General features: G+C 43.5%; 1 protein-coding gene across 2 annotated transcripts; it reads right to left on the bottom strand.

The window, feature by feature from the left end:
* Nucleotides 1-8448: 8448 nt before the first annotated feature.
* Nucleotides 8449-11582, bottom strand: LOC122021540 (probable pectate lyase 20). 2 transcript variants are annotated; one of them, XM_042579662.1, is made up of 7 exons: nucleotides 11453-11582; nucleotides 11180-11245; nucleotides 10821-10895; nucleotides 10420-10488; nucleotides 9346-9988; nucleotides 9163-9266; nucleotides 8449-9089 (listed from the first exon to the last, which is right to left on the bottom strand). In XM_042579662.1, exons 1-7 carry the CDS (start codon nucleotides 11569-11571, stop codon nucleotides 8729-8731), a joined length of 1437 nt encoding a protein of 478 aa, XP_042435596.1. In that variant the 5' UTR covers nucleotides 11572-11582; the 3' UTR covers nucleotides 8449-8728. The 2 variants fall into 2 exon arrangements, with proteins under 2 accessions (XP_042435596.1, XP_042435597.1); XM_042579663.1 differs by lacking the exon at nucleotides 10821-10895.
* Nucleotides 11583-13101: the final 1519 nt, after the last annotated feature.

The raw sequence follows: 13101 nt of genomic DNA, 5'->3' as shown, positions 1-13101 counted from the left end.
AGTCAGATTCAGTAGTGGAACAGGAATCAAAATTAGAGTTGAAGCCCTTACCAGATCATCTCAAATATGCTTATTTGGAAGCTGGTAATCAGTTGCTATTAATCATTTCAAAGAATCTGGATCCGAATCAAGAAAGCAAGCTTTTGGATCTATTACGACAGCATCAGAGAGCTATTGGTTGGACGCTTGCAGATATACCAGGTATTAGTCCGGTCATATGCAAACATCAGATATTTCTGGAGGCTGATGCTAAGCCAATAAGACAGCCACAACGCCGTCTTAACCCACTTATGCTAGAGGTAGTCAAGGCTAAAGTGACTAAGTTGCTGCGAGCAGGAATCATATATCCCATTTCAGACAGTCAGTGGGTCAGTCCAGTGCAAGTGGTACCGAAGAAATCCAGCCTCACCATGGTGGCAAACAAAGAAAATGAATTGATACCTACCCGAGTGCAAAATTCATGGAGAGTCTGCATAGATTATCGCAAGCTCAATCAATCCACAAGAAAAGATCACTTTCCTCTACCATTTATCGACCAAATGTTGGAAAGGTTAGCAGGAAGGTCACGTTATTGTTTCTTGGATGGTTTTACATGTTATTTCCAAATTTCGGTGGCTCCAGAGGACCAAGAAAAGACGACTTTTACGTGCCCTTTCGGAACTTTTGCATATCGACGAATGCCATTCGGACTATGTAATGCTCCAGGTACTTTCCAACGATGCATGATTAGTATTTTTTCCGATTACCTCGAACATTATATGGAAATATTTATGGATGACTTCACTATTTATGGTTCATCTTTTGATTCATATTTGGATAATTTGGCTCAGGTGTTACTTAGGTGTATAGAAACTAACCTTGTGTTGAATTTTGAGAAATGTCACTTCATGGTTGAGAAGGGTATAGTCTTGGGTCATATAATTTCAAATGCTGGAATACAAGTAGATCCTGCAAAAGTTAATGTGATATTATCTTTACCTTACCCCGTATGCGTACGGGATGTGCGATCATTTCTTGGACATGCAGGATTTTACAGACGGTCCATACAGAATTTTAGCAAGATCACGTTGCCACTGACTCAATTGCTGCAGAAAGAAGTGGAGTTTAATTTTGACCAGGATTGTAGAGATTCATTTGATAGAATTAAGAAGGCTCTTACTTCTGCTCCAATTATTAGACAGCCGGACTGGACACTTCCGTTTGAAGTGATGTGTGATGCGTCGAACTTTGCAGTGGGAGCAGTTTTAGCTCAGCGGGTTAGAGGAGTGCCTCACGTCATCTATTATGCTTCCAGAACTTTAGATTTAGCGCAGTCTAACTACACTACAACCGAAAAAGAATTGTTATCTATTGTGTTTGCACTAGATAAATTTTGATCTTACTTATTATGATCTCACGTGATTATTTTTTCAGATCATGCAGCTATTAGGTACCTTTTAATGAAGCCATCTGCAAAACCAAGGTTGATTCGGTGGATGCTCCTACTGCAAGAATTTGATATAGAGATACGCGACAGGAGCGGAAAGGAAAATTCGGTAGCAGATCACTTGAGTAGGATTGAAGGGAATTTGAGTCCGTGTCCAATTGCTGATTGCTTCCCTGACTAGCAACTTTTGCAGATTCAAGGTAAGGAACCATGGTATGCTGACCTGGTAAATTATTTGGTTGCAAGTGTTTTCCCTACACATTATTCTAGAACTCAACACAACAAATTGAAGAGTGATTCCAAATACTATGTATGGGATGACCCATATTTATGGAAATTTTGTAGTGATCAAGTGATTAGGAGATGTGTTCCAGATAATGAATTTGACTCTATATTATCTTTTTGTCACTCACTCGCATGTGGAGGCCATTTTGGGGCACAGCGCACAGCTAAGAAAGTCTTAGATGCAGGACTATACTGGCCCACACTATTTAGAGATGCATCTAGATTTTTAAAGAATTGTGAACGTTGTCAGCGTATGGGTACCATAGGACGAAGAAATGAAATGCCTCAACAGCCTATACTATTTTGTGAGATTTTTGACGTATGGGGCATTAATTTTATGGGCCCTTTTCCTAATTCTTTTGGCTTTATTTATATACTTCTTGCTGTTGATTACGCTTCTAAATGGGTGGAGGCAATTGCGACAAAAACTAACGATGCTGCTGTTGTAGTGAATTTTGTTAGGAATAACATATTTTGTAGGTTTGGAATACCAAGAGCGATCATCAGTGATCAGGGATCGCATTTCTGCAATAGACATATGAAAGCCCTGCTGAGCAGTTATGGCGTAATTCATAAGGTATCGACCCCTTACCATCCTCAAACAAATGGGCAGGCCGAAGTCTCTAATAGGGAGATCAAACTGATTCTGGAGAAAATAGTAAGACTCGACAGGAAGGACTGGAGTAGAAGATTGAGTGATGCTTTGTCGGCTTATCGGACAGCGTTCAAGACACCAATCGGTGTGTCACCATACAGAATTGTTTATGGTAAGTATTGCCACTTGCCAGTGGAAATAGAACATAAGGCATACTGGGCGGTTAAATCCTGCAACATGAACCTAGAAGAGGCCGGAATTGGGAGGAAATTGCAGTTGCAGGAACTCGAAGAACTTCGACCGGAAGCATATGAAAGTTCCCGTATTTATAAAGAAAGATCTAAGGCCTTTCATGACCAGCATATATTGAGAAGAAATTTCAATTCTGGGGATAGAGTGCTGTTGTATAACTCAAAACTTAAGTGGATGCCAGGCAAGTTGAAGTCCCGTTGGGAAGGTCCATTCATTATTACTAATGTGCTACCCTATGGTGTTACAGAATTGCGAGATCCTGTTTCTGGGCATGTATTTAAAGTGAACGGGCACAGAATCAAGTTATTCCAGGAGCTGGATAAAGATTCAATGTTAGAAGCTACATCTTTGATTGATGCTAATTGCCAAATTTGAGGGAAGTTGCTGTTTTTCTTTAATAGTTCTATGTTCATTTTCAATTTTCTGGCAGTTTCATTAGTTAGTTTGTTTTCGATTTTCTAGCAGTTTACTTTGATTATTTTATTTTGGTTGTGTGTCGTTTCTTGTCTTCTGGGAGCTCAATTCATGCCTCAAATGTTTGTCCTTTCACTTTAATTTTTCAAAGTCTGTTAAGTTGATAGTTGTACCTGGTGATTCTGTCTCCATGATTGGTTTTGTTTCTTGCATATGGTTGGTGGTATGGTGTGGGAAATGATCTTGTTAGCTATGGATGATGTATTTCTTTTATCTAGTGAGGATTATAGCTTATTTCTTTTATGTGTGCGTCACTCATAGTGGATATCTCCAGAACTTGCTTGGCTCTTTTCAAAATCGCATGAACACTGGTGCAGGATTTGTAGAGGTCCCTTCTATCTGTTCTTTTGGTTGTCCTTGCTTTTGTTTTGTCTGTTCGCTTTATTTCCTTATCGCTTTGATATATTGGTTGTCGCTTTCCACCTTCTTTAATTTTGTCTGTTAACTTTATTTCCTTATCTCTTTGATATATTGGGTGTTCCTTTGCCTCTTGAACTATAATGCTACCTGTTGCTATCAAGTTGGGTTGTTAACCGAGACGGTCAACTTCAAGTGTGGGGGTGAGTGTGATAGATAAGCTTTAGTAATTTTGAGCATGACAAATACTGTTAGTTGCTGGATTTATTTTAGAGAATGGTTACAACCAGTGTTTGATCAACATCCTGATATGTTTCATAATTCAGTACTTGACAGAAATAAATCTTTCACGGAAAAAATAAAAAAAAAAAAAGAGAAAAAAAAATAAAAAAAATAAAAATAAAAATGATCTACTACTCAAATCAATGAAAAAAAAAAGAAAAAAAAGAACAAGAAAAAAAAATGCAGATCAGTGAAAGGAAAAAAATGTCATGTACATTTTCTTTTGAATTGCTCTTTATGGCTACTACATCCCCCTTTATAGTTAGCTGAGAAGGAAGGATTGGGGTTAAACTAAAATAAGAGAGATAGGAGGATATTTGAAACAGTTTGAAATGGGCTCAAATTGATAGCATACGGGTAGCTTTGGGTTATGTTTCGTGCATCTCCTCTTTCAACCTTTGCTTGTGTTCCATAAGAACTTTTGGAAGTCCTTCACAAATAAGTGTGCTGGTGTGTCATATTGATGGAGATTAAGAAATAAGTGAGCCTATGGTAGTTTGACATTATGAGTGGCTTAGAGTGAAATCTACTTTGACGTTAATTGTGTGACAGAGAGCATTCACTACCTAGTATCTTTGGTGAGGATTCATCATTTTTAGGCTACTCAAGATCTATTGAAAGTGCCATACTTGCTAGCTAATGTCGAAACTGAGTCATGAATGCTGCGGTTTCGAGGGGATTGACGATTCAAACAGCTGTCTTTGTTAAATTTCTTGATGTTAGGAGGAATTGTTTGGGGCAAGGAATTTGGTTACCTGTTGAATTTTGATTACTTGCACGAGACGTGCAAGATTAAGTGTGGGGGAATTGATAACTTGCATTTTTCTATGATAAAATTTATCATTTTGTTAGATGTTTAATCAGTTTGTGCGTTAATTCACAGCATTTACCAGGTTTCACGAATGTGGTGGACTTTACTCTTTTGCTGCAAATATTTGCTAATTTTATGGTTCCAGCACTAATTTGATGTTGTTGAATCATGTAGGGGAAAAAAGAGATTAAGTGGGAGGGCTTTTTGGTCATTCGCATGCAGCCAACGGTGGATGCAGTTGAGCTCTATTGTCTGTGGTCAGATGTGTTGCTGGGAAGGAGGTATTAAAGCCACGAACAGCAGCTAAGTGAGCACCTTTTTCAACCTAGAAGCCCTAGCCGTCATCCCCATCTCTACGCACACTACTTTTTCCTTGGATTCAAGGTGAAGCTGCTTCATCAACGCACTCCAGCAAGCGCCCTCCGTTCCATCATTGTTCATCCCACCTCCTTCTACGGATTCGAGGAGGAGGTTCACATCCTACGCGCCCCGCCTTTGTCATCTACTTACGGAGTCTTGATCGAGATTCCGACGGACGCATGTTGTAGGGTGTTGTTCATTTTCGGGCATATTCTGGTGAAACTGATCATCTCTATTTCATTGTCCTTTTGTTTGCATTAGTATAGCTTCATCAGTTTTCTCCAGTTTAGATGTTTGGTTTTCGCATTGAGTTTAGCTAGTCAATTCTTGAATTTAGAAGGTGTTGAATGTGTGCTTGGAATTGTTCGCTGATAGATTTCTTTAAATCGGTAATCAGTTCATGTTTTCTTTACTCTTCATTTCTGTAGTTTAATCTTTTAGTTATTATCTAGTTGTTGACTTACGTGATTTCCAAATGAGAGCATTTTAATTTATGTGGTCAAGAAAGTTCAAACAATCAGACAATTCATTTTGAAATTAGCTTTCACCATAATTTATTTGGGAAATGATCCGTGTCTTTTGTCATATCTGTTATTTAGTGTACATGCGAGACGGGAATTAAGTTGGTATTGTAGTGTAAATCGCGCAACGACATAACCATTAGTAATCGGTTTATAGTCCAGTACCAGCCGCTGATCTGCCTTAGGAGAAGAAGGTCGACTTGGTCGAGTGCCTTAGACAAAACCACGACGTCTTTGCCTGGTCGACTCACAAGTTTCCATGAATATCGTCGAGTGTGGCTCAACACAAGCTGCATGTCCAACTAGACACCCGCTCGGTCAATCAAAGGAAGCGCGCCATCAGCTCGGAGCAGAACCAAATAATCCGGATGCAGGTCGAGAAATTACTTGCCACATTCGTGAAGCACAGTTCCCAAGCCGGCTTGCGAATGTGGTGCTGGTTTCCAAACCGAGCAACGAATGGCGGGTGTGCATTGATTTCCGTGACCCGAATAAGGCTTGTCCAAAGGACTTTTATCCTCTTCCACAGATTGACCAAATGGTGGATTCGACAATTGGCTGTGAATTCATTTCCATGCTCGATGCGTACCAGAGCTACCACTAGGTCTCGCTTGCCAAGGAAGATCAGGAGAAAGTTAACTTCATCACTGCTGATGGGACATATTGCTACAAAGTCATGTCGTTCAGGCTGAAGAATGCTGTCGTGACTTATCAAAGGCTGATGAACAAAGTATTTCGGGGGCAGATCGGTCGTAATATAGAGGTATATGTAAATGACATATTGATAAAGTTTGTTTGAGCTGCTGACCTCTATGCAGACGTGGAGGAAACCTGTCGAACCTTAAGGAGGTATGTGATAAAGCTGAACCCGGGCAAGTGCCTGTTCGGGGCGAGGATCAGATGCTTCTTGGGCTACATTGTCACCGAGTTGGGGATAGAAGCAAATCCAAGTAAGGTAAAGGCCCTTCAAGACATGCTCCCACCTCACAACCTTAAGGAAGCTCAGCGGTTGACCGGACGAATCACTGTGCTGTTGAGGTTTATTTTAAAGTCATCACTTCTTCAAGATACTACGCCGAGCTACCAAGTTTCAATGGGGCGTCGAATGTGACTAGGTGTTGGAAGTTGAAGGAGTACCTTTCTTCTCTCTCTATATTGGCAAAACTCATCGTCGGTGAGCTGCTCTAGATTTACTTGTTATCTATAGAGCGAGCAGTTGGCTCGGGGTTGGTACAGCAAAACGGCTCTGAACAGCAACCGATTTACTTTTTAAGTCGTATATTAAAAGATACTAAATGCTAGTACACCTATCTCGAAAAGTTAGAATATGGGCTCGTCTTGGCCGCCTGGAGATTGCGGCCCTACTTCCTCGCGCATCTGATCGTGTTATTGAATAACAACACGCTTGGAAAAGTCTTGCTCAACCCTGAAGCATCCGGTCAGTTGATCGAGTGAACCATTGAGCAAAGTGAATTCGATATACAATACTAGCCCCAAACGGCGATAAAAGCTCAAGCCTTAGACGATTTCATCACGGAGGTCCAGAATGCCGAGCCAGAGGCGACATAGAGAATGGACGGTTCAGAATGCCAAGCAGGGCATGCCCCCGACCAGGTGAAATCCGTATGGTTAAGGCCCAAGGCATCTGGGGAAGGCGTCACTGAGGCGTTGTTCCGAGATAGCAAAGCAGTCGGAGGGGCATAGCCCCGGAGAGGGAATAAAATGAAAAGGCAATAAAATAGCAAAGTGACGATCGGAGGCACGTGAATTGATATTTCATAAAATACAAGACACTAGCAGATCGCCAGAGACTGTACGAGAATTGCCGAGTTGGCAGGGAGCCCCTTAGAGGTGTCACTCATCTTGTCAGTCGGACTTACAGCCTCCTTAGATTAGACTTGAGGGAGATACTTGTGATGTGGTGATGAAGGGGCCCACCGGAAGGAAGTCACAACCAAGAAGGGCAACCACGACATGGCAGTTAAAGTCAACAATCAGAGGACAAGCTTCTGGTGGCTGAACGACCAGGTTATTCGGTCGGTCGGGCGACTTCTCCAGCAAGGTGGAAGACAGTTTTCTACTCTCCCGTCAATATAGAAAGGGTAGTAGGTTCTCATATTCGCAGAGACCGCAAAAGGGATCGCCCGCCCTGATTGACTGTCCGGCCGGACTGGGAAGAGCTACTCAGCCACGCGGCTGTAATAACGGTTTGCCCAAGTGGCTGGGTCGTGGGCCCAAGCCGAGCGACTCCCCCGCTCGGCCAAGCAGTGGGACCCCTTGCCCCATTCAACATACCTTCTTGGGAGTCCATCCCACTGACATGGGGCATGGTCAAGCGACGAATCGTACGATAGAAGGTTCTATCATCACGTCAGGGATATGCACGTCCCGTTAAGGTAAGGTGTCAGAGACGTTTTACTGACACGTCCTTTCGTTGGACAAGTATGGAAACATGCGAGCACTTTGGGACGTGTGCTCGCACATTCTGCGGCTCCATATGCCTTGGGGTGTGTGCTCGCACGTCACCACAACTTATATGAAGGGGGTCAGACCACCAGAGGAGTTACGCGCACACATTCTCATTGTTGAGAGCTTTTGTCCACTATTTTACTATTTCTCTTTATTGCTAGTAACTGCCTTTAATGTTGGAGGGCCAACGCCAGAGACATTTTCCTCGATCCGGCATTGATGTTTCTATACTTGCAGATCAGACATAGTCTTTGCACAGTTAACCGAGGAGACATATCTCCGGTCAACCGTCTTCATCGAGTTTGGACAGGATTAACGTACATAGAACTCAATTAAGGCAGGGTAAGTCAAATTTTGCCCATAAATTTACCAAAGCCTTGTTTTTTTTTCCATCTCGAAGAGAATTTGGCACGTGTATTATGATAACTGAGATACGAATTCTAAACTTCGTCTCACAAAGAACTTCAACTTCAGTTGAATTGTGGATATTGAACCCCTTCGATCAAGCAAATTGCAAGTCTGCAACCAGACCGGTTCACTTCCTCTCTCGCTCTGAAAGCAAACATCAAATATCAAAGGCAGAACAACAAGTAACTTAAAGGAAGAAAGGTGGAAATGTTATGCACAACAATTTCCTTCACTAGCATCTATTACAATCTTCAATTTTGGACATTACATCACAACAAAGATACCACCGTATCCTAGTATTTCAACTTCAAATCAATGCTCACTGCTCAATGCTCCAAACAAAAGAAGCCATCAGCGAGAGGAAAACAATGCGATAACGAATCAGCAACGCTTCCGCCTGCTCCATGGATCGAATTATAACGGAAACAGGGGAGGTTGAACACCCTTTTGTCGATATACTCTCTTTTTCCTATCTTTTGACCTTTCAGTTAGCATTGAACACCCTTGCGACAGCGCAGCGCACCTGCATCGACAGTGATGGAGTCAATCATGGACGTGGATTTGGCTCCGAGGCTAGAAGCCTTGGCGTAGCTAGCAGATGCTCCAGCTCCAGAGGGGGTGAAGTAAGCCCCGTTCAGAAGCAGGTCACCTTCTGATCTCCAGTTCCAACTCTTCCACACGCTTGAATCTGTGTCGACTCTCTTGGTTACCTCCTTAGCGAAGGCGTTGGTAGGGGCAAGATACCTGTTTGCTTGGCTGTTAATGGTTGGGTCAGCGCTTCCACCAATGGCGTACATCTCCCAGTGCGTGTAGTCATTGTTCACCACATGGAAGTAGCCGTGCCTGCACCTGTGTTTTATCCCCCCTTCTTGATCAAAATCCAGCAAGTAAAGTAAAACTTAACTGAAAAATCTTCGTTTACCTTGGCATTCTCTGAATTAAACCTTCTCCGAAGTGGTTGTAGGCGATGGTGACCTGCATGGCCTTGTCCTTCACGTAAGAATCACTGTGGCCCAGCAGCATCACCTGTGAAAAAATGTTGAGAGAGATCGCAGAGCAGGTCTGCATGTGCTAGTGCGAGGAAAAAAGGATAGTACTGTGCGACCTCGTTGTGGTGGGTGAAGTAATTATTGGAAATGGTGATGGCGGTGGAACCCATAATGGCGTCGATGAGGCCGTCGGCGCAGTTGGAAAGAGAGTTGTGGTCGACCCAAATGTGGCTGGCACCGAATATGGAGACGCCGTCGCCGTCGGCCATGGTGCGCCAGCCGTAGTGGGAAGGGGAGCTACGGACCATGGCGTTGCCGGTGGGCTTGCAGTCGTGAATGTGGAGGCCGTGAATGATGATGTTGGTGACGAATTGGATGGTGATGCAGGCGCCGTTGGCGATGTGCACGTTGGCTCCGCGGCCGTCAATGGTCTTGAAGCTGTTCATGATCAGCTCCTCGGAGAGGGTGATGACCATGTCGCGCTTGAATACGATCCAGAGGGGCTCCTCTTGGATGACCGCGTAGCGGAGCGTGCCCGGCCGCGGGTTCACGGGATCATCGTCCCTGTGGTCGGTCACCACGTAGATTTCACCGTCGCGGCCGCCGAGCGCGTTGCGGCCGAAGCCAATGCCGCAGTCTGCCAAGCGCTTGCGGTTCTCATGCCACTCCGGGTCGCAGCGCCAGCAGTCGTCGATGGGATTGCCAGTCGAGCACGACAAGTAGGCGAGGTTGCGGCGAGCCGTGCTGTTCTGTGTCACCCTGTCAAAGACAAATTCGAAAAGATGAGCGATGAGTTCTGATCGAATGTGCAGAATTGGTTGCCCTTGGGGTTGTTGGAATGCAGGAGAATGAGCAGACCGGGCCATGTTACGATCATGTCGCAGCATGCTTATTTAGGGATAATCCTTGCACTGCAAAAGTGCTCAACGGTGAAAGGAATCAGAGGACAGCAATAACTCGATCACTGAGAGATCCCAGGGGTAAAATCTTGCAAATATAGATAGACAACCTGACAAAAGTGTTTAACGTAGGCAATGAGGACAAAGTTTAATCATCAGTACGGAACCGAAGAAATTTTCAGCCTCGCTGGTAGCTTTAGCATCAATGTATCATTTTTGAGACGATGAAAAAGTAGCGGAATCCGAAGAAATTATCAAATATGGAGTGGGAGTGGTGCTCAAAGAACTTACATGTGAACCTCAGCTGCGATCAGTTCCGGATCGTCGACCACGGCCGCCACCGTTTGACGCTCGGCGGCACTGTGTAAAACCTAAAGATTGTAAGAATAATGCAATTCTTTGACCCAAAAAGGGAAATAACAATTTGAACAGATCGATGGAAGAGGCGATGGATGGAAATTTCAAGAATGTAAGTTGGAAACGGGCACAATCGTAGATTACCAAACACGCCCAAGAAGTTTCTTTTGATCGAACTATTTATGACAAGATATTTTATTCGATTCTGTCACTTTTTTGTTTTGAACGACATAATCCATTCTTGTTTTTCGCTTTTGCACTTTTTGTGAAGAAATCGGCAGTAGGGGCACGATAGAAAAGCAGAGTGAAAAATCCAGGATTCAGATTTGACTGACCTCTTCCCCATGGAAGCCGACTCGTTAGCCGGAGAAGCACTCGAGCCCGTCGAGGCCACCGCCCCAGCTCCCGCCCTAGAAAACCACAGCACAACTTCGTTAGCCCCAATTTTAGTTGCAATTCTGTGAATTCACTCGCCGAAGCTGCCTCTGGTTCGAGTTCGACCGATTAATCTAAGACTAGCAATAAACTGAAACAAACGTCGAAATATCCCGAATGCTTTGAGAAAAGAAAAAAAAAAAAAAAGATGAAGCGAAAAGGGGAGCTGGAATCCCCTGATCCATACACATTGCACCTCAGTCGCACGAAGATCAAAAGAAAAGGTGAGTGAAAAATCCAGGATTCAGATTCGACTAACCTCTTCCCCATGGAAGCCGACTCGTTAGCCGGAGAAGCACTTGAGGCCGCCGCCCCAGCTCCCGCCCTAGAAAACCACAGTACAACTTCGTTAGCCCCAATTTTTAGTTACAATTCCGCGAATTCACTGCCGACGCTGCCTCTGATTCCAATTCGACCGATCAATCGAAGATGAATCGAAGCGAAAAGGGGAACTAAAATCCGCTGATCCATACACATTACTTCCAGATCTTGTTTACGATCCACAAAGAGACAAGTAAAGAAGAGAATGTACCTGGAGGCGGAGACGCCACCGACTACTATCAGCAGTACGAGGCAGAGAAGCAGCAATGCCGGACGCCCCATTGATCCCAACGCCATTGCCGATCTCCCGGACACGCTCGCGACAACCATTTTATAGAGACGCCCCGCCTCGAAACTCAACCACGGTCGGGTGGGGTTTGGTTATCCATTAACCCGTACGGAACTAACCGCCACTAACGGAATCGCAAGCGGCGGCGAGGCCACCGACGGGGCGACGCACGCAGGCACGGCAGTCGGCACGTGACGTGGGCGAGCGGTGTCGGTTGGTCACGCGTCGCTGGGGCTTTAATCCTCTCTCCTTACGGTCGAACCGGTCTACTCGCGTATCGAACCGGTCGATTGTCGGTCGACCAAACCGGACCCATTTGCCCTCGCTTGTTAATTTAGTCCGGCGTTTTTTACGGGGGGACAAAAAAGCGGAGGGAAACATGGGAGGATGGAAAAGGATGGATGGTGTTGTTGATATGGCTGCGTAATGATTGATTAGGATTTAGGGAGATCACCTTCCTCTGCCTTTGCTTGCTCGTTCCGCATGCCACTGTGTTAATCACTGACTGGCATGCTCTTTACTAGTTGATAACGTGAGAGCTTAGCTTTTAAGGTGGAAGCCTCTTTCACAAATGAAATTGACTTTACACAGAACAATGCATGTCAAAAGATACTAAAATTGCGCCTCCAGATAACGATGCAATGGATGTTTTTATTTTATTTTTTAGATATCTAACAATTAAGTTTTAGTTTGGTTGAATTAATAAATAATTTTGTTAATGGATAGTTGATGTCCGAAAGTTGGATTGTTAGGATACTCAATGTGGGTGTTTTAAATTTATCATGATAATTGATAAAAAAAATTAGATTAATTATTTTTAAAATTAATCGACCTACATTAAACATTCCATGTTAACTTAAAAAAATACTAAAATTGTTCGATAAAATTTCTCAAATGCTTAAATTAGTCTTTGGATGTGAAAACTGACGAAAACAATGAGAAACAGTAATTAAAAAAAAAACAAAGAGATTAGGTTCAGCATCTTTGTCGATTTTAATGATTATATATGACTAATATTTTGAATCCTAGGGTTGCTAGGCTATAGGGGCCATGGCTGTAATGGTACGGATCATGATTTATACCTAGAGACTTAGAGAAGTATTAGATGGGAGAATAGAGTATAAAACTTGCTATTTGATCCTATTTGAAATTTGAGTCAGACGAAAATTGGATGAGTTATTATTGATATTTATCAAAGGTGGAGCCAGCTTGGATGATTTATTCGGATTGATTCCAAGTTGTGAGCAATCGGCCTCCGGACTATAGCTCGGGTAAACCATAATCTGGCTTCGCCCTTAGTATTGACGGAGAGGCAACTAGGACACCACTAAAAAAAATTCCAAGACTACCGACGAAAATATCCGTCGGTACAAGGCCTTACTGACGGATTTCCCATGGAAAACAATCGGTTGCGAGGATATGCGTCGGAATTTATTTTCCCGACGGAAATAAAAATTCCGTCGGTAATATACCGACGGAATTATAATCCCGTCGGTAAACCCCATTGGACAGTTGTCGCTAAGTTTTCTGACGGAAATATAATTTTCGTCGGAGCCAGGGGACTCTGTATC

Source organism: Zingiber officinale, chromosome 9A (genome assembly GCF_018446385.1).
Source record: "Zingiber officinale cultivar Zhangliang chromosome 9A, Zo_v1.1, whole genome shotgun sequence".
Taxonomy (NCBI): domain Eukaryota; kingdom Viridiplantae; phylum Streptophyta; class Magnoliopsida; order Zingiberales; family Zingiberaceae; genus Zingiber; species Zingiber officinale.
The sequence above is the reverse complement of the archived record's forward strand: the minus strand, read 5'-3'. Positions and strand labels throughout refer to the sequence as shown.